Source organism: Physeter macrocephalus, chromosome 11 (genome assembly GCF_002837175.3).
Source record: "Physeter macrocephalus isolate SW-GA chromosome 11, ASM283717v5, whole genome shotgun sequence".
NCBI lineage: Eukaryota > Metazoa > Chordata > Mammalia > Artiodactyla > Physeteridae > Physeter > Physeter macrocephalus.
Window position 1 is genome coordinate 68,348,022 of NC_041224.1, and position 20,372 is coordinate 68,368,393.

The 20,372-nt window shown below is 36.8% G+C and overlaps 1 protein-coding gene across 2 annotated transcripts in view; it reads left to right on the plus strand.

Annotated features, from left to right (window-relative positions):
• The window catches only part of ETFA (electron transfer flavoprotein subunit alpha), a 90,956-nt gene that overhangs the window by 55,209 nt on the left and 15,375 nt on the right, over positions 1–20,372 (plus strand). For both annotated transcript variants that reach the window (XR_003681665.2, XM_007113027.4), the window contains one exon: positions 17,422–17,487. Coding sequence is in view for 1 of the 2 variants with exons in the window: in XM_007113027.4 (XP_007113089.2) it covers positions 17,422–17,487 (66 nt within the window). In the remaining variant the exon portion in view is untranslated. The remainder of the gene's footprint in view (positions 1–17,421; positions 17,488–20,372) is intronic.

The following is a 20,372-nucleotide window of genomic DNA, read 5'->3' on the forward strand; positions in this document are numbered from 1 at the left end:
TTTTGGTGTATGGTGTTAGGAAGTGTTCTAATTTCATTATTTTACATGTAGCTGTCCAATTTTCCCAGCACCACTTATTGAACAGGCTGTGTTTTCTCCATTGTATATTCTTGCCTCCTTTATCAAAGATAAGGTGACCATATGTGCGTGGGTTTTTCTCTGGGCTTTCTATCCTGTTCCGTTGATCTATATTTCTGTTTTTGTGCCAGTATCATACTGTCTTGATTACTGTAGCTTTATAGTATTGTCTGAAGTCCAGGAGCCTGATTCCTCCAGCTCTGTTTTTCTTTCTCAAGATTGCTTTGGCTATTCAGGGTCTTTTGTGTTTCCATACAAATTGTGAAATTTTTTGTTCTAGTTCTGTAAAAAATGCCATTGGTAATTTGATAGGGATTGCCTTGAATCTGTAGATTGCTTTGAGTAGTATAGTCATTTTCACAATGTTGATTCTTCCAATCTAAGAACATGGTATATGTCTCCATCTCTTTGTATCATCTTTACTTTCTTTCATCAGTGTCTTATAGTTTTGTGCATAAAGGTCTTTTGTCTCTTTAGGTAGGTTTATTCCTAGGTACTTTATTCTTTTTGTTGCCATGGTAAATGGGAGTGTTTCCTTAATTTCTATTTCAGATTTTTCATTGTTAGTGTGTAGGAGTGCAAGAGATTTCTCTGCATTAATTTTGTATCCTGCAAGATGTTTCAATTTTTCACCATTGAGAGCAATCTTGGCTGTGGGTTTGTCATATATGGCCTTTATTATGTTGAGGCAGGTCCCCTCTATACCTACTTTCTGGAGAGTTTTTATCTTAAATGGTTGTTGAATTTTGTCCAAAGCTTTTTCTGCATCTGTTGAGATGATCATATGGTTTTTCTCTTTCACTTTGTTAATATGGTTTATCACACTGATTGATTTGTGTACACTGAAGAATCTTTGTATTCCTGGGATAAACCCCACTTGATCGTGGTGTATGATCCTTGTAATGTGCTGCTGGATTCTGTTTGCTAGTATTTTGTTGAGAATTTTTGCTTCTATTTTCATTAGTAATATTGGCCTGTAGTTTTCTTTCTTTGTGACACCTTTGTCTGGTTTTGGTATCAGGGTGATGGTGGCCTCGTAGAATGAGTTTGGGAAGAGTTTGAGAAGGATAAGTGTTAGCTCTTCTCTAAATGTTTGATAGAATTCGCCTGTGAAGCCATCTGGTCCTGGGCTTTTGTTTCTTGGAAGATTTTTAATCACAGTCTCAATTTCAGTGCTTGTGATTGTTCTATTCATATTTTCTATTTCTTCCTGGTTCAGTCTTAGAAGATTGTGCTTTTCTAAGAATTTGTCCATTTCTTACAGGTTGTCCATCTTATTGGCATATAGTTGCTTGTAGTAATCTCTCATGATCCTTTGTATTTCTGCATTGTCAGTTGTTACTTATCCTTTTTCATTTCTAGTAATGTTGATTTGAGTCTTCTCCCTTTTTTTCTTGATGAGTCTGGCTAATGTTTTATCAATTTTGTTTCATTGTCATTTGTCTCTAGGTATTTTATGATTTCCTCTTTGTTTTCTTCAGTGATCTCTTGGTTATTTAGTAACGTATTGTTTAGCCTCCATGTGTTTTGCTTTTTACGTTTTTTTCCCTGTATTTGATTTCTAATCTCCTAATGTTGTAGTCAGAAAAGATGCTTGATATGATTTCAATTTTCTTAAATTTACTGAGGTTTGATTTGTGACCCAAGATGTGATCTACCGTGGAGAATGTTCTATGTGCACTTGAGAAGAAAGTGTAATCTGCTGTTTTTGGGTGGAATGTCCTATAAATATCAGTTAAATCTATCTGGTCTGTTGTATAATTTAAAGCTTTTCTTTCCTTATTTGTTTTCATTTTGGATGATCTGTCCTTTGGTGTAAGTGAGGTGTTAAAGTCCCCCACTATTATTGTGTTACTGTTGATTTCCTCTTTTAGACCTGTTAGCAGTTGCCTTATGTATTGTGGTGCTCCTGTGTTGGGTGCATATATATTTATAATTGTTATGTCTTCATCCTGGATTGACCCCTTGATTATTATGTAGTGTCCTCCTTGTCTCTTGTAACATTCTTTATTTTAAAGTCTATTTTATCTGATATGAGTATTGCTACTCCAGCTTTCTTTTGATTTCCATTTGCATGGAATATCTTTTTCCATCCCCTCACTTTCAGTCTGTATGTGTCCCTAGGTCTGAAGTGGGTCTCTTGTAGACAGCATATGTACGGGTCTTGTCTTTGTATCCATTCAGCCAGTGTATATCTTTTGGTTGGAGCATTTAATCCATTTACATTTAAGGTAATTATCCATATGTTTCTTCCTATTACCATTTTCTTAATTGTTTCGGGTTTCTAATTGTAGGTCTTTTCCATCTCTTGTGTGCCTAGAGAAGTTCCTTTAGCATTTGTTGTAAAGCTGGTTTGGTGGTACTGAATTCTGTTAACTTTTGCTTGTTTGTAAAGGTTTTAATTTCTTCATCGAATCTGAATGAAATCCTTGCTTGGTAGAGTAATCTTGGTTGTAGGTTTTTCTCTTTCATCACTTTAAATACCTCCTGCCACTCCCTTCTGGCTTGAAGAGTTTCTGCTGAAAAATCAGCTGTTAACCTTTTGGGGATTCCATTGTATGTTATTTGTTACTTTTCCTTGCTGCTTTTAATATTTTTTCTTTGTATTTAATTTTTGATAGTTTGATTAGCGTGTCTCAGCATGTTTTTCTTCGGGTTTATCCTGTATGGTACTCTCTGTGCTTCCTTGTTTGACTATTTCCTTTCCCATGTTAGGGAAGTTTTCCACTATAATCTCTTCAAATATTTTCTCAGTCCCTTTCTTTTTCTCTTCTTCTTCTGGGACCCCTATAATTTGAATATTGCTGCGTTTAATGTTGTCCTGGAGGTCTGAGACTGTCCTCAACTCTTTTCATTCTTTTTTCTTTTTTCTGTTCCCTGGCAGTTATTTCCACCCTTTTATCTTTCAGCTCACTTATCCATTCTGCCTCAGTTATTCTGTTATTGATTCCTTCTAGAGTATTTTTAATTTCAGTAATTGTGTTGTTCATCATTGTTTGTTTGCTCTTTAGTTTTTCTAGATCCTTGTTAAATGTTTCTTGTATTTTCTCCATTCTGCTTCTGAGATTTTGGATCGTCTTTACTAGCATTACTCTGAATTCTTTTTCAGGTAGGTTGCCTATTTCATCTTCATTTCTTCGTTCTTGTAGGTTTTTACCTTGCTCCTTCGTCTGTAACATAGTTTTTTGTCATTTAATTTTTTTTTTGATGGGTGGTGCTGTATTCCCGTCTTTCTGGTTGTTTGGCCTGAGACGTCCAGTACTGTAGTTTGCAGGCAGTTGGATAGAGCTGGGTCTTGGTGCTGAGATGAGGACCTCTGGGAGGCCTCACTCTGATTGATATTCCCTGGGGTCTGAGGTTCTCTGTTAGTCCAGCGGTTTGGACTCGGTGCTCCCACCACAGGAGCTTAGGCCAGACCTCTGCCTGGGAGCCAAGATCCTAGAAGCCAGTCACTGGGGATTCCTCCCGTCCCCTTTCGTGTACATGGTCCCCCTCTGGTGCCTGATAGGTGCCCTTGAAATCACATAGAATGATGAGAATCTATCCAGGTAGATCTCTAGGATGGAAAGGAGCCCATTCATGAACATCTCTGGAAAGACCTCTCAGTATCCCAAGAGAGCTGCTCAATGGATGCATCCTCGCGGTGGGGACTCAAGGGCCTCGCCAGCAATGGGAAACAATGCCACAGCTTGGGCCACTGAGGGGCAGCCCGGAGCAATGCAGGGGCACCACTGAGGGCAGGGCGAGATGCACTCACACACTGAGGGGAGTGCACGGTGGTGGCGGGACACCCCCGCTCTTACCCCACTGTGGGGAGGGCCTGTCATGAGACATGTGGCGAGGCTAGAGTGCCCGTGGCATGAGAGGCAGTGGTGGGAGACCAAAGGTGGGCTGGGGTCCACACCCCTGCCTTCCATGCACCACTGCCGGGTAGGCAGGAGAGCTAGGGTTTTCTGTATATAATATCATGTCATCTCCAAATAGAGACAGTTTTACTTCCTCCTTTCCAAGGAATGCCTTTGGATGCCTTTTATTTCTTTTTCTTGCCTAATTGCTCTGGTGAGGACTTTTACTACTATGTCAAATGAGATTGGTGAAAGTGGGCATCCTTGTCTTGCTCCTAATCTTAGAGGAAAAACTTCCAGCTTTTCACTGTTGAGTATGATGTTACCTGTGGGGTTGTCATATATGGCCTTTATTATGTTAAGGTGTATTCCCTCTGTACCCACTTTGTTGACTGTATATGTTCTTTATCCTGTTTTTAGTCAGTTTTGTTTGTGAGATCCATTCATTTAATGCAGGTAGCATTTTTTCATTTGTGTTTCATTGATTTATGGTATTCTACTATATAAATATATCATAACTCCACCATTTTCCTATTAATGGATATTTATTTAGGTAGTCTGTAAATTCTTGCTGTTACAAGTAATATTGCTGTAAAGATTCTTAAATGTCTCCTTGTATGTTAGTATTTCCCTAGAGAAGTATGCCTAAGAGTGAAATTGCTTAGTTACCAGTAAATGTCTAGCTTTACCAGATATTGACAAATTATTTTCCAAAGTGGTTATTTACACTTAACAACAGTTTATAAAATTTACCTTTATTCTCATTATCTCTGTATTTTGGTATTTTCTCTTTTTTAAGGTTTTGCAGTTCTAGAGATAGATGATAGTTCCAAAGATAGGTAGTGGTGATGGTTGCAGAGCAAGGCAAACATACTTAATGCCACAGAACTACACTTAACAATGATTAAAATGGTAACTTCTTTGTTAGTTATGTTTTACTACGATTTTTTAAAAGTTTTGCTAGTCTTATAGGCATGAAATCTCACTTTTTTTAAAAATTTGCTTTTCCCTGATTACTAGTGAGGGATTTTTTCATATGCTAAATGTCCGTTCAATTTTTTTCCCCTCTCTGAGTTTCCTGTTTATATCTTTTTTGCCCATTTTTCTATAGAAATGTCTGTCTTCTTATCAATTTCTGGAAGTTCTTTTTATTCTAGATACTAATCTTTTGTTATGTGTGTTACATTTCCTCTCAGTTATGGCTGTCTTTTCCATTTTTTAAATCATATTTTTTGATAAACAGGAGCTTATAATTTTAATGTTAACAGTTTTTTTTGTTTTTTATTTTTGCGGTACGCGGGCCTCTCACTGTTGTGGCCTCTCCCGTTGCGGAGCACAGGCTCCGGACGCGCAGGCTCAGCAGCCATGGCTCACAGGTCTAGCCGCTCCACGGCATGTGGGATCCTCCCGGACTGGGGCACGAACCTGCGTCCCCTGCATTGGCAAGCGGACTCTCAACCACTGCAGCACCAGGGAAGCCCAGTTTTTCTTTTTTGATATGTACTTTTTGTGTCTTATTTAAGGAATCTTTCCTAAGACAGCGTCTTAACAATATTAAGCAGTATTTTTTTCTTAAAAGTTTTGAAGTTTTGCTTTTCACATTTTGGTTATAATCTACTTGATTTGATTTTTTGTTTGGTGTGAAGTAACTATTTAATTTTTCCTCATGTAGCTAATCATTTATTACACATTTCCTTTCTCCCCCACTGATCTACAGTGTTACCTCTTACATATCAAGTTTACATATATGCACAAGTCTATTTCTGTGTTCCCTGTTCTGTTCTATCCATCAGTTGTTTATCATTGTACCAATACTGCACCTAAAGCTTTAAAATAAAATTATCTAGTTGGGCAATACCCCTCTCCCTCATTCTTCTCCAAAATCGTCTTAGCCATTTTTGGCTCTCTGCCGTTCTCCAGTTTTAGAATTAATTTGTCAAGCTCCACAGTTGGAGTTTTGATTGATAAACATCCCTATCTCTTATTTTCAAGGGAATTCTAGTGTTTCACCACTAGGTATGATGTTAAAGCAGTTTCCTACAATAGACAGTGTCATATAATGGTTAAAAATGTTAACAGTCCAGACTTTGTAGCCAGATTGCCTGAATTCAGTTCTTTGTATTACCACTTGCTTGCTGTATGACCTTGGACAGATCACTTAGCTTCTCTGTGCCACAGTTTTTTCAACTGTATAATGGTGATAGTAACAGTCTGTAAACTTCATATGGTAGTTCTAACGATTTAATGAGTTAGTATATGTAAAACACTTAAAACTGTGCCTGGCATATAGTATAAGTACTGTGAATTAGCTATTTTTATAATTACTATTATAAATCCTTGTTTGCTAAAAGTTTGTTTGTTTTGAAATCATGAAGAGGTATTGAATTCTTTAACTAATACCTGATAGTTTGTTAGGATATTAATTAACATGTGTTGAGCTTAACAGAGTGTCAGATTTATGCTCTGACTAGAATTTAATGAATATGGCTTTTTAAGCCTTGTCATAGTTAGTGGTAGTTCCCATTTAACTTTTTTTCTGGATTGCCTTTTAGAAGCCCTGTTGATGACTTTATGTTCCTAATCATCCAAACATATAAGCATATTGCAGTCATTAAAGAATCTGTTACCTACTGCCAGGAAAATGTGTTTTTACACTTAGTGGAAGTAGATTAGTTTGTCTGTATTTTGGTATTTTACTAACAGATTAGTGGCTCATTTATAATTCTAAGACAAGGTGAATAGTTACTAGATGAAGAAGCAGTTTTGGGGAGAATTTAATAAGACAAGAAATTTTGTTTCTGGGTTCTCTTGAAAAAATTCACTAATGTTGAAAAATCTGTATGTGAATAAATTTTATGGAGTTATTTGTACACAGCTGGGGCTGAATTTATGGACTGCTTTTCTGACTTGCTAAAAAGCTAAAGATTGACAACCCCTTTCATACTGCATTATCCAGCTTGGCTTTTAACTCCAAGAGAATGGTGTTCACAAATTGATGCTCTGTTCCTTTGGGGTTGGTGTAGAAGCATTAAATTGTACTAAAATATTCATATGTGAGTGCATTTAGCTGAAAGCAATTGATGTTCTATTCCCAAGAGGACAAAGAGAAATGCTGTATGGACCTGTAGTCCAGAAAACACCCTAAGCATGCTTCTTAAAGGTAATTACATGGCCTGGATGATCGAAGCCCTTACAGTGAAGCTTAAAATGACAAAGGAGAAGTTGTAGAACTAATAAACTGTGATTTGGATGTATAAATAGTTTGGTTGTGCAATAGTTAAAAACTTATTTGCTAAAAGTTAGTTGTAATTGTATCTTTGCGTTCTAATTATATCTTTGCTTTATTAGCCAATTTTTATTAGACTGATTTCTCTAAACATTTATTTCGGAGGACAAATACCAGCCAAGTTTTTTAATCCATTACCACTTTATATATAAAGTTAAATTTTTTAAGTTTTGGAGAGACAATTGAATTTTTTAATGTATATATTAGAACTTTTAGAAAAGGATTCCACTGATATAATTGACATGTAGATGGTCAGTCTCATTTAACAGCTGGCACGAAAATCAGTAAGAGTAGACGGCAAATCTTTGTTGTAGCTGTCGTGGTGTGGCAACTTGATTAAAACTATTCTAAATTTCTATTCTTATTCTAACTGTATTTTTGGTTCTTTCATATAAAAGCTAATTTTTTTCTCATGTGTAGTTTCTGATAAGATAAACATGCACATTAATGTCAGAGAACATAAGACACTGTACTAAAAGGAAATGTTTATTTAATGATGGTTGATCAGTTAGAGTATGTAATTCAATCCTCGTGTTTACTTTAGGGCCAAACACATGAGTACTAGGATCTTGTATAAAAGAACATTTTAATAACTTATTTTAATATAATTATATATTAGTATTAATTAAACTTAGTCTGAAAAGGAATTTGGCAAATAGTATTTGGGGCAGGGGAATATCTTCCATTTCCTTAAAGTGAGATTACTTAGAAGGTCTCCAGTAAGGTTGGAAGAACAGTAAATTTATTATTATGTTATAGGCGCTTCCCTTTTCTACATTACTAGCTCTGCTCAAATTCTTGTAACTTTAAAATGTGCTTCAAGGAGCCTATGTGTAACTTGTGCTGAACTTCACAGAGAACTCTAGTTGCTTTAAAAAAAAAACAAAACAATTTTTAGGACAGTTTTAGATTTACATAAAAATTGCAAAAATAGTACAGATAATTCCCATCAATCTTTTACCTGGTTTCACCTATTGTTATTTTTTTAATGTTATGTTGAACTATTTACTTTTGATAGTTGTTGAAACCACAGGATTCTAGAATTAAGTGTTTTGAAGACGGAGAATTATGTAAAGGATTCTGTCAAGGAAATTACTTTTTTTTTTTTTTTTTTTTCTGTGGTACACGGGCCTCTCACTGTTGTGGCCTCTCCCGTTGCGGACCACAGGCTCCAGACGCTCAGGCTCAGCGGCCATGGCTTACGGGCCCAGCCGCTCCGCAGCATGTGGCATCTTCCCGGACCGGGGCACGAACTCGTGTCCCCTGCATCAGCAGGTGGATTCTCAACCACTGCGCCACCAGGGAAGCCCAAGGAAATTACTTTTTGATGATTTTATTGTGGTAAAATCTAACGAAATTTACCATTTTAACCATTTTTAAGTGTACAATTCACAGGCATTAATTACATTCAGAATGTTGTGCAACCATAACCACTGTCTATACCCAAAAGTTTTCATGGCCCCAAACAGAAGCTCTGTACCCATTAAGCAGTAGTAGCTCCCCATTCCCTCCCACCCCAGTCCCTGGTAATGCCTAATCTACTTTATGTCTCTATGATTTTGCCTATGCTAGATATTTCATAAAAGTGGAATCATACAATATTTGTCCTTTTGTGACTGTCTTCTTTTAGCACGTTTTCAGATTTAATCCATGTAGCATGTGTCAGAACTTCATTCCTTTTTATGGGTGAAAAATATTTCAGTAATAGTCCATGAACATTTTGTTTATCCATTTATCTGTTGATAGATACTTGTGTGGTTTTGTTTTCACCTTTTGGCTATTGTGAATAATGCTGCTATGAACATTCACATACAGATATCTGTTTGAGTCCCTGTTTTAAATTCTTTTGAGTGGTATACCTAGGTGTGGGATTGCTGGGTCACATGGTAATTCTCTGTTTAGCTTTTTGAAGAACCTCCAAACTGTTCCTCTGGTTACTTTGTACCTTTCATAAGCTCCTTGGCACAGAAGTTATCTTAATAATTTTAGATTAAATAATCATCAAGAAAGGCTGTGCACAAACAATGGCCTTCTTAGTAATTTGGGAAAGAGGTAGCTTGGTGAGTGAAAAGAATAGTACTTGGAAGTCAGGTTCAGTTGCCAGCTTTGGTTTTGGGGGCCTCTGTTTTTTCATTGATTAAATAAAAAGATTATGCCTAAATTCATAGAGGTTCCTTACTACTCAAAAATTCTATATAGGTATATATAATTTAGCGTGATCTAACTAACCAGATCAGTTAAAAAATCTTACTGATAAAAAATTTTATAGTCAGAATTTTTATTTGATCTGCTAAAATGCAAAGCTTTGTAATAGACTGATTATATATCTAAATATTTTGATGTCATACACCCAAATATTTCATTGTAATTTAATCATCTGAATAATTTTATATAATCATTTTATATAGTATACTTTGCTTTCTATCATTCTAGGTATACTTGAAGAATACCTCCCCACAGTAGAAAATCTGTGAATTAGTATAGAAGCTAATTACATAAATGCTAAGCATTTAACTGCAAAATAGTTAAATATTAAAAATTTATTGTCAAAATATTCCCTTAAGAAAAATTTAAGGTTAAGAAGCCTGCCTTTTACTAGGTGTATATAACTTTGAACAACTCAGCAGGCCTGCCTGAGCCTGTGCTTTCTGTTCTGTAAAATGAGAAGAATTTCCACCCCTTAGAGTTATTGTCATAGTTAATTGAGTTAATGTATATAAAGTAGAATGTGGTTACTGGCATATCATAGACAATTCATGTAGTTGTGATGATTACTATGCCATCTTGAATCCTGATAAAACCTGAGTTAGTGCTAGTATAGGAGCATTGTCTGATGGATGGGACATACCTTCAGCTTCAAACCAAGAGTATGCATAAAGTTCTCTATTCATGTAAAACTCAGTTTAGCCATAATCCTGCATGAGAATTTCATAATATAGGCAGAGAGCTGTTTGAGAAAAGAGCCACAGATAGTTGTGCTTTGCATTTTGGGGCCTCTTCCAAAAAGAGAAGAGACTTAAACACAATTTGGCAAACAGAGGAAATAGTTTGGCCTTTTAAATGAGCAGCAGGATGAAATATAGCAATATTAATGCACAGGAGACTTGCCGTAATTAGAAAATATAGTTCAGTTAATCTACTTCTCAAAGAGACATTCATTATTTGTTATGATGAATTCTGTTTAACTCCTAACCTGGCATTTGTCCTGTGTATGTGTTGTGTTTTAGCTGTAACAGTTGCTGTTTAAGTTTATGCCTCTGTAGTCTTCTGAGTAAACAAGGTTGAGAGAGCATGTGCCATTCTGTAAAACTTGTCCTGTCTGAGGTAGTCATAGGGTATTGTTTTTGAGCACGTAACATTGGATTGCTGAACTCTAGTGAGAACTACTTATATGACGTCTTTAAAATTTTTTATCTTTGAATAAATGTAGTTTTTTACATTCCTTCCCCAACTCTATTTAGAAAGGGAGACTTGGTAGGAAAGATATTTTAAACCTGATTTTTAAAGAGATGAAGTAATATTGGCCTGGTTTTTCTACTCGGAAAGCTCCAGATTTAACTACTCCTCTTATAGTCATATTTCATATAAACAAAAAAGTAAATGTTTAAATCTTTCCTTTCTACTTTGTTTAAAGTAAAGCAGATCTGAAGTTGCTGCAGCAGAATACTGTTCCAATTCTAGAAAAAAAGTGTAATTTCAACTTGATTTATGTATTTCTTGTATGATCAATTTGATATGTCTTGGTACCTGTATGAAGATTGTGTTAGAATTTTGTAAAGAAACTCACCTCAACTTCCTAGGCCGGCCAGCACTGTCTAGAAAGTTGGGCAGAAATTCAAACTTTACAGCTAGTACTAAATGCAAAACAGAAACTAACAAATATCAATAAAAAGAAATTTTCCCAGTACATTATCCCAGAAGAATTGTATCAAAAGTTAAATAACAACTTGCCTTGAGATAGTAATAGTTACTATTACAATAGTAAACTACTTAAGTAGTTTAAAGTGGAATTTATATGGTAGTTGGTTGTCTAATGCCTTCTAGTTTAAAGATTTAATGATCATTCAGTAATAATAATAATAGCATTAATATCTAATATCTTGAGCACATCACATGCATTCTGTTATTTAATAATCACAAGCAATCCTTATTAGCTGCAGGTATTTATCTCCATTTTACACATGAGGAGATTGAGCCTTTGAGAGGTTAAGTAACCTACCGGAGAACACAGATGTTAAGTGGAAGAACCAGGATCTGAACCCACCTGTCTCTGATCTTATTATATTTGTTATGGTGATCTGTGATCAGTCACCTTCGATGTTACTACTATGGCTTGCTGAAGGCTCAGATGATGGTTAGCATTTTTTTAGAAATACAGTATTTTAAAATTTAGATAGGTATGTTTTTTTTTAGACATAAAGCTATTGCACAATTAATAGGCTACAGTAGAGTGTAAACATACTTTTATATACATTAGGAAACAAACTTCTTGTGACTCACTTTATTGGGATACTCGCTTTATTGCAGTAGTCTGGAACACGCAAAATCTCCATGATATGCCTGTACCCTTTTTTAAGAATTGTGAGCTTTTCAGGATAGATTTTTCAGGTTTTTCTAAAGTTTTAAGAAAAAATATCTTACTAGAGAACAAAATTTAATAATAGTTTCAGAGTATAAATTTACTGTTTTAAACCAGTCATTTCCATCTGCTTTTGGTTTTCCTATGATGGTCTACTGTACGTGAAAATTGATGGATTTTTGTCATCTATTTGTGTCTCTATTGGCTGCTCCCTTGTTTAATCTTGCTGTCTCTCATGTCTCTCAACGCTCATCTTCAGCTTCGTCATTCTGCTGACTTTCCTTTTTGGTTCTCTCTCACAGAGTTTGAACAACCTATAAATGTTCTTGTTCTGAGATAATACAAGCAAAGCTGACACAAAAGGCTAATGTCATTCTATCCTGAGGTCTACTATCAAACTATGCTCTACAGTACCTCTTAGAGCTTACAAGAAGGCTCTTCTTTAGCTTGTTTTTGGTTTGTTTTTGTTTGCTTGTTTTTTTGTTTTTTTATTTTTTTGTCCATGCCTCATGGCTTGTGGGATCTTAGTTCCCTGACCAGTGATCAAACCCAGGCCCTCAGCAGTGGGCCCTGGACCTCCAGGGAATTCCCTTCTTTAGCTTGCTCTTAAATCATCTTGGATCTGTGCTGTCCAGCACGGTAACCACCAAGCTACATGTGGTTATTGGGCCCTTGAAATGTGGCTAGTCTTAATTGAGATTATATTATTAAAATTGGTTTCACCTATTTCATTTTTATTTAATGAGGCTAATAGAAAATTTTAAATTATGTAGCTCACATTATATTGTATATCTCTTGGATTTAATAACGTTAGGCAAAAATCACAATGAGCAAGTAAGAAACAGTTTTCTCCTTAGCTTTTGCACCAGAATCCTCTAGAGAGCAGGACTCAGAAATAAATACCTCTTGGAATTCCAGATTTCCTGCACAAGGTTTGGGTAAAGCAGGAGAATGATATTAGCACATACTTTCTGAAGAAAGCAGCCAAAACCCAAATCATCCACCAGAGAATACTCTGACCATGTCGATTCCATAGGTTGGTTAGATTTCCATAAAAATGTTAAGATTTCATTCCAGTCTTTCTGTTCTCAGACATACAGATTTACCATCAGGCTAGGATCAGTAAAACTTCTAAAAGCTTATTTTATTTGAAGGACTAAGGGAACAGGAACAGATGGATATAAAAGTGGACTCCTGTTTGGCAGAGGATAGAAATGACTACAGAGGAGTGTCATCCTGTGAACTGCTTCCTGCTCGTAAAGGCCTTTCCACTTCTCAGTGGCAGGAACAGAAAGTAAGGGGTTGCATAAGAGACCAGAGCTCTACCACACCCTGATTTTTTCCTGTAATGAATTACAGATTTTTATTATCTTACCTTAACCTACATTGTTAGACTGTGAGCTTCATGAGAACACAGGACAAAGAATTAGTTGTCTTTATATTGCCTGTAACATATAACTGTACCAACAACAGTAAAACCATGTTATGGCATCCTTAAGACAATGACAGTGTTTGGACCACAGGGGGTTCTTGCTGCCCTGCACTTCTACTAGTCCATACAACTCTTTTGTATGAATTAGGAAAAAAGTATCCCTTTCTCAAGTTACTTTACTGCCATCTGTTGGAAAATTATTGTAATAAAATGCAGATCTTTAATGACTATGATATGAATGATACCTCCCTTCAGAGTTGTTCAGTATACAGCCTGCTCAGCTGTACATGGTAGCCCTGGGACCACCCCAGGAGTCCACTGGTCACCCAGTGGGCTGAGAAAGTCAATGTTTGAGCAAATCTCAATTCATGAGTGGCACACCAGTGTCTTGGGAAACCAGATACCTATGCTAAGAACTGAAGCCTTACAGTAACCCTATGAAGTGGGGATTCTTAGAATCCCAGTTTTTCAGATGAGCAAGCTGAGGCATAGAGAGGTTAAATAATTGGCCCACGGTCTCATGTCTGTTAGGCGACTGAGCGGGCATTTAAACGGAGCAGTGAGATTCCAGAGCCTAGGTTCTAAACCACAATAATATGCTCCTCTTGCAAACCTCTGTTAACCGCACTGGATGCAGAAGTTTCCATTCTTGTTTTTATCTGAGCCCACTCTAGAGTAGTTTAGACATCTGCCCGTAAGTTCTTTGGATGAGTCTACAGCTGTAGTCTTTTTTAGGCTTTGGCAAAGGAAGAGAGATTTGTGGTTTTTTCTGCCAGAATTTGTTTGTATTGAAGAAGGTGCTGTCCCTTCTTTATATTTCAGAATAACCCCTGGTTCTCTTACTGCTCTGTGGCTTTATTTCTTCCCACCAGTCTCCATCCTTGAATTGCAGGATGATCCACCCAAACTGCTACCAGCTGTGTAGTTTGTCCTAGTCTCTCACTCTTCAAGATTTCCCTCCCTTTGTAAAGGCTACTAGGATTTTATCTCCAGGACTACCCCTCCTTCCGTTTGTGTCTGTTCCTTTCTTTAATCTCACCTCTTCTTGAACCCTTAATTGCTGTTCTCCCCTCCAACATCACCTCTCATTTTCTCTCCAAATTATCTTACTATCTGATTTAGAAAGAAAGTGCCTCAGGTCAGGCATTGCCTTGTTATGTTGTGAAGCAGTGTCTAAAGTGCTCCATAAATTAGCATCTGTGGAGAGTTTTGTACATACTAATTATTATTATTGAAATACAGAAATGCTTTCTGAACCATGAGGAAGCATCCTACGACAATACTCTAATTGCCTGTACATGTTTTTTAAAAAAGAAGGAAAAAGCCTCTCTTCCTGCCTTAGAGAACTATCAGATCTCAGAACAGCAGCCAAAATCTCAGGACTCGTTCAAGGCTGTTGTTTCAAAGCTTTTATATTTATTAAGAGAACCATGTTTGCAAGATAGTATAAAATAAGGTCCTGTTGGTCATGTGGATCTATTTGGGCAATTTATGCTGGTCAGAAAGGAGGGAATGACCCTGGAGCCACTTGCCTTTGGTTTCCTTTGCCCCAGAATCTGTTATTTCCTTAGTGACATTTATGGATAAAGCCAACAGTATTCATTTCTCAGGGGGTTTAAAGTAAATTTCATTTATATCATATTTATGTTGATGTGTAGTGCCAGAGTGAATCAACATTTTTTATTAGCATTTTATAATGCAAATGGAGAGGCTTTTAAAACTGGCTGAATTTTTTTTTTTAATAAATTTTTTTTTTTATTTTTGGCTGTGTTGGGTCTTCGTCTCTGTGTGAGGGCTTTCTCTAGTTGCAGCGAGCCGGGGCCACTCTTCATCACGGTGCACAGGCCTCTCTTGTTGCGGAGCACAGGCTCCAGATGCGCAGGCTTAGTAGTTGTGGCTCACGGGCCCAGTTGCTCCGCGGCATGTGGGATCTTCCCAGACCAGGGCTCGAACCCATGTCCCCTGCACTGGCAGGCAGATTCTCAACCACTGCACAACCAGGGAATCCCAAACTGGCTGAATTTTAATGAAGACTTGTATGTCAGAAAGACTCATTTACAGAACTATTGATCCTTCCCAATACTTGCTTTGACAATATACTTAAAAGAGTGGTTAGTGAGACAGTGTCTGTCTAAATATTTTACTTTAAAAATCTTTACATTAGAACATTTTGGCCTGGTTTTCCTGAATGTAGGATTTAGTAAGTATATTTTGATTAATAATTTAATGAATGTTCTTTCTTGAAAGAAATGCTAGTCAGAATAAACTGAAATGATGCTAAAATTATCAGTTGAAGTTACCTGTAAAATCTTCAATGGAAAATAGTGGTGCTTGTTTATTACTCATGTGAGTGTCCATGTCTGGTAAGACAGTATAATGACAGGGCCTTATTGCATTGTCCAACTGTGTATGGTCATAATTGACACATTGGATTATGTTTAAGATAGAATCATGGAGCATGGGATTGCTTTTTATCCTCACCCATACATTTTACTTTCTGCAGTATACCCTCCACCCTAAGACACAGTCTCTTTAGGCCAAATTGCTCTTTCTTATCTTCAGGCTTTTGATGGTTAACTACAGAGCAAGTTGAATTGAAAAACAAGCCCGGCTCATTTTAGATTTTTAGATGATTAACTCACAATGGGGGCTAGGTTGTATCCTTTCCGGGGTACACAGTGTATCTTACTGCTCTAGAAGCAATGGACACTTTATGCCTTTAAAGATGAGACCCAGAGATATGCTGTCAGTGTGCTGTGTTGAGTTACAGGTTTCAAGCTGCACAAGAGCTGAGGATCATCTGTTTTACTGGTCCTCAGCTCTAGCTATACATTAGAGCATCATGGGGAGCTTTTTAAGAAAGGTCCAATGCTGGAGAGCTTTTTTAAAAAGCTCCAATGCTCATAAATAAGATTATGAGCAGTACAGAAAACAAAGTGGGATCACCTGACGCTGTCATTGACTTTGAAGTATCTGCCCTGTAATAAAACTGAGTGTGACAGAGCCACCTTCAATGCCTTCCATGTTATTCATATTGAGGAGAAACTTTACTGTCATTTGTGACAAAACTGTAGTGTTATTTTGGTTACATGGTAGGTGCTCCCCCTACCCAAGCCAGGACTTGTTAGTTCAGTTTATTGGGAAAACTGAGTGTGACAGAGCCACCTTCAATGCCTTCCATGTTATTCATATTGAGGAGAAACTTTACTGTCATTTGTGACAAAACTGTAGTGTTATTTTGGTTACATGGTAGGTGCTCCCCCTACCCAAGCCAGGACTTGTTAGTTCAGTTTATGTGTGGGAAAAGCTTTTCAGTTGAAGCTTTAATTATCCCTACTAGACAGAATAGAGCAGCTAAGCTCTTTTAATTAAGCACTTATTAAGTCAGTTTTCCATGATGATAGTGAATTTTACTTGTCAAACATGGATACTTTAAATTTTTTAGATAAAGGGACAGAGAGCAGCAGTAAGTCATCATTCCCTTTGTAATTAGTGGGGGCAGAGGGGTAGGAAGAGATGCAAATATCATCAACATTTACTTAGAACTACAGTGCGGTGACCCATTTATTAGGCATTAGAAATACACAGGTTCATTCTATGCCTTTGAGAAGTTTGTTATTTTTTAGTTAAGGAGATTGTATGTGTGTGTGATTCTTGAGACTGATTTGTATTTTTGGTTTTTCTAAATATGAAGCTTAATAAATATACCCTAATTACCACTTCCACAAATATCCATCAGAAGGCAAACAAGTCAAAATATATTTTAATATGTGTACGTGTATGTGTTTATATGTTAATATACAGTGTGTTTGTATTGTGAATGGTTACATACAGAGTGATGAGTTGAAGTGTGGTTATCCAAATGAGTAGCATAGACAAAAAAGTGCTACCTCACAGGAAATTGTGAGATTAAGTGAAACAGTTGATGTAAAATGCTTAGCACAGTGGTTGACACATAGGTAATGCTCAATAACTCTCATTATCCATGTATTTATTATTATACCACCACTGCTATAGGAATTCAGATGAGGACTATGGGTTAGGGAGATCAGAGAAGGAGGAAAGCATAATTTAAGTAATACATATTGCATCTATTTTATGTAAAATACTTTTGGTGTAAGACTCGAGTTGCTAATAGCAAATACTTTGGAAGGTATAATATAATATAAACACATACTAATGATATGGTCTCTTGTTTCAGGAACTTTATATTGCTGTAGGAATATCTGGAGCCATCCAACATTTAGCTGGGATGAAAGACAGCAAGGTAACTACACAACAGTAAAGATGCTAAGAGGAAAAGTTTTCATATTTTAAAACTTGGGTTTGACTGGTATGTTTCCATGTAGTTATAGTGTGTGTAGTGGAACTATTCACATGAACACAAATCTAGGAACTGAAAGATAAATAAGCTACTGTACCCTGCCTGAAGATGTACCATTGGTAGGAGAGGCAGTGCTATGTCATGGAAAGAGGTGTGAACCTGAATCCCAGCTCCACTGCCAACTTACCACGTGACATGTCCTATTGGTACCTCAGTTCTGTGTCTGCCAAATGCAGGTGTTGGGTGATGATCTCTAAGATCCCTTTCAGCTCTGACAATCTATGGATAGAAAATGTGGGGTGAAAACAACTTGATGAAGTTCTGTCTTATCTAGTTTATGAGGTTCTGATGCCTGATTCTCTGTCTGCTCCACCCTAGTCCCCTAACGGTCCCACCCTCATACCTCAGCAAGGCCCCGCTTCTTGGGTTGTTTCTAAATTGCGACTGACATGTTTTGGATTGGAGTGTCTCAAAACCTCAGTAATTGTCAAAAATACAGTGTATAGGGCTTCCCTGGTGGTGCAGCGGTTGAGAATCTGCTTGCCAATGAAGGGGACACGGGTTTGAGACCTGGTCTGGGAAGATCCCACATGCCACGGGGCAACTGGGCCCGTGAGCCACAACTACTGAGCCTGCGCGTCTGGAGCCTGTGCTCCGCGACAAGAGAGGCCGCGGCAGTGAGAGGCCCGCGCACCGCGATGAAGAGTGGCCCCTGCTTGCCGCAACTAGAGAAAGCCCTTGCACAGAAACGAAGACCCAACACAGCCAAAAATAAATAAATTTATAAAAATACAGTGTATAGAGGAAACACTTGATTTTAACTTGCTACTTGGACTCTATGTGTGATGACTCCGTGAACATATATTTCAGAATATGACACATTAATTCATGCATAACAATGCAGTTTGAATTATGAACTTAGTCTTTCATGAAGTCAGAGATGCCTCTGACACTCCTGCTTTTATCCATTCAGATGGAAGTTTGATATAAAAGGTAATAAAACTTTTAATAGGTTTAACTTCTAACTTGAAAAGATGCATGCACTACCTCCTTGTAACCTCTAAATGAATTGGCCCCAAATCAGTCAGATTTCACAGTTGGATGGCAGGTTTCTTTACTGAGCTCTGAAAACAGCAGTGCCAATGGGGAAAATGTTATTGCTGCATTAGAGGAAAAAAACCACTCCAACACCAGCAACCTTAAAAAATATTTTTAGCTGGGCCAGTTCAGACATATCTAGAATTCTGCTTCTCTAAAATAAAAGACTCTACCCGCCTAGACGATCTTGGTGAAAGTTCTCATTACATGCCAACAGGGCTGGATTGGGAGAAATGGACTAGATAGTCAAAGCAAAAAGAATAATTGAAGTAAGGAGACCAGTGTTGGGGAACAATCCATAAGAATAAACTTGAGCCAAGAATTTGTCTCTCCATCCCATCAACAAATATTTATTAAATGTATACTTTGTACTAGATGCTGGAGGTGCTCAAATGAAAAAGACATAGTCCCTGCCATCACTGTCTTGTGTGGGAGACACAGCAGTCTTAGGTTGTAATTTTGGTTAAGCTCTAAAATGGAATATTAAGTGATTGGTTTAAATCTGATAGCTGCATTGCATATAAGCTGTAGTTTTAGTTAGCATTGTGGTCTAGTTGAAAGAATATGAAATTTGATGGAAGTGTATACATATTAATATGGTTGAATACAGTCTGTGCTTTAAAAGGTCTGTAAGGAAGAAGAACATGCATTTATAAGGACATATTAAAAGAGCTCTAAGGTGCAAGTAAGATTTTATCATAGTTATTTACAGTTGATAATTCAGGAATATTCTTTTAGTAATCTGAAAAACTGTGAACAGCCCAAATCTTTTTTCTTAAATACTATAGTGGTTCCTTTCCCACAATTACGTGTTCTTTCTTTAAAAATAACTTTTATGTAGTGGGATGAAAAAGCTTTCAGATGATTAAACTGTCAGATGTTTGACTAGGTGGCCTCCAGGAAAATCATTAACCATCGTTAATTAAATAAATCTCTGCTAGTAGCTGTGAAGCAGGCTACATATTCCCAGAAGAGAAACACCTCGATGCAAATCAATGCCTGTGATTCAAAATGTTTGTCCTTGTGACTTTGGATTTGAGGCTTATATTGAAACCCTCGTTTATCGTCTCTGACCATACTTTAATATATATGGCATGTTTCTCTGGATCAGTAGTTACCTGGACTACAGTGTGCACCAGTTTCAGATATTCTGGAATATTCTGCCTCAGGGCCCCTCTAGGGGAATTACACATAATGTCATGTAGCCTATATTTTAAGTCAGACTATATCAAAATACTTTAAAAAGGTGTTCCAGCTGTTTTCATGAGATGGAGTAATAGGCAGGGAAGCACTTAATTTTACTTCTAGAGATTCACATTATTATGATCTTTTTATTAAAATAACACCATGTTAGAGTCAAAACTCTAATTTTACTTTAATTGCAATGGTGTTAGAAGCATCTGTGGGGAATACCAAACTATTTGTAACTTATAAATAAATCTGTTGTTAATCGAATAATTGTGTAAACATAACACCTTTTTTAGTGACTATTTCTCCTTAATCTGTTACTGATCTGTCATTATAACCTTTTACATTTAAAAATTTTATAGGAGATAAGAGGAACTTGTGGTAGTTTTTGTAGGAGATGTAGTAATTTACTTTATTACATTTATTGATATTTGCTGCATACATAAAGGCTTAAACTTTTTTGTTTTGAAGTTCATCTTAACAGGCTGACTAGATAGTTAACTTTTCTATTCTCACATAGACCCAGAATAGTAATTTTAAAA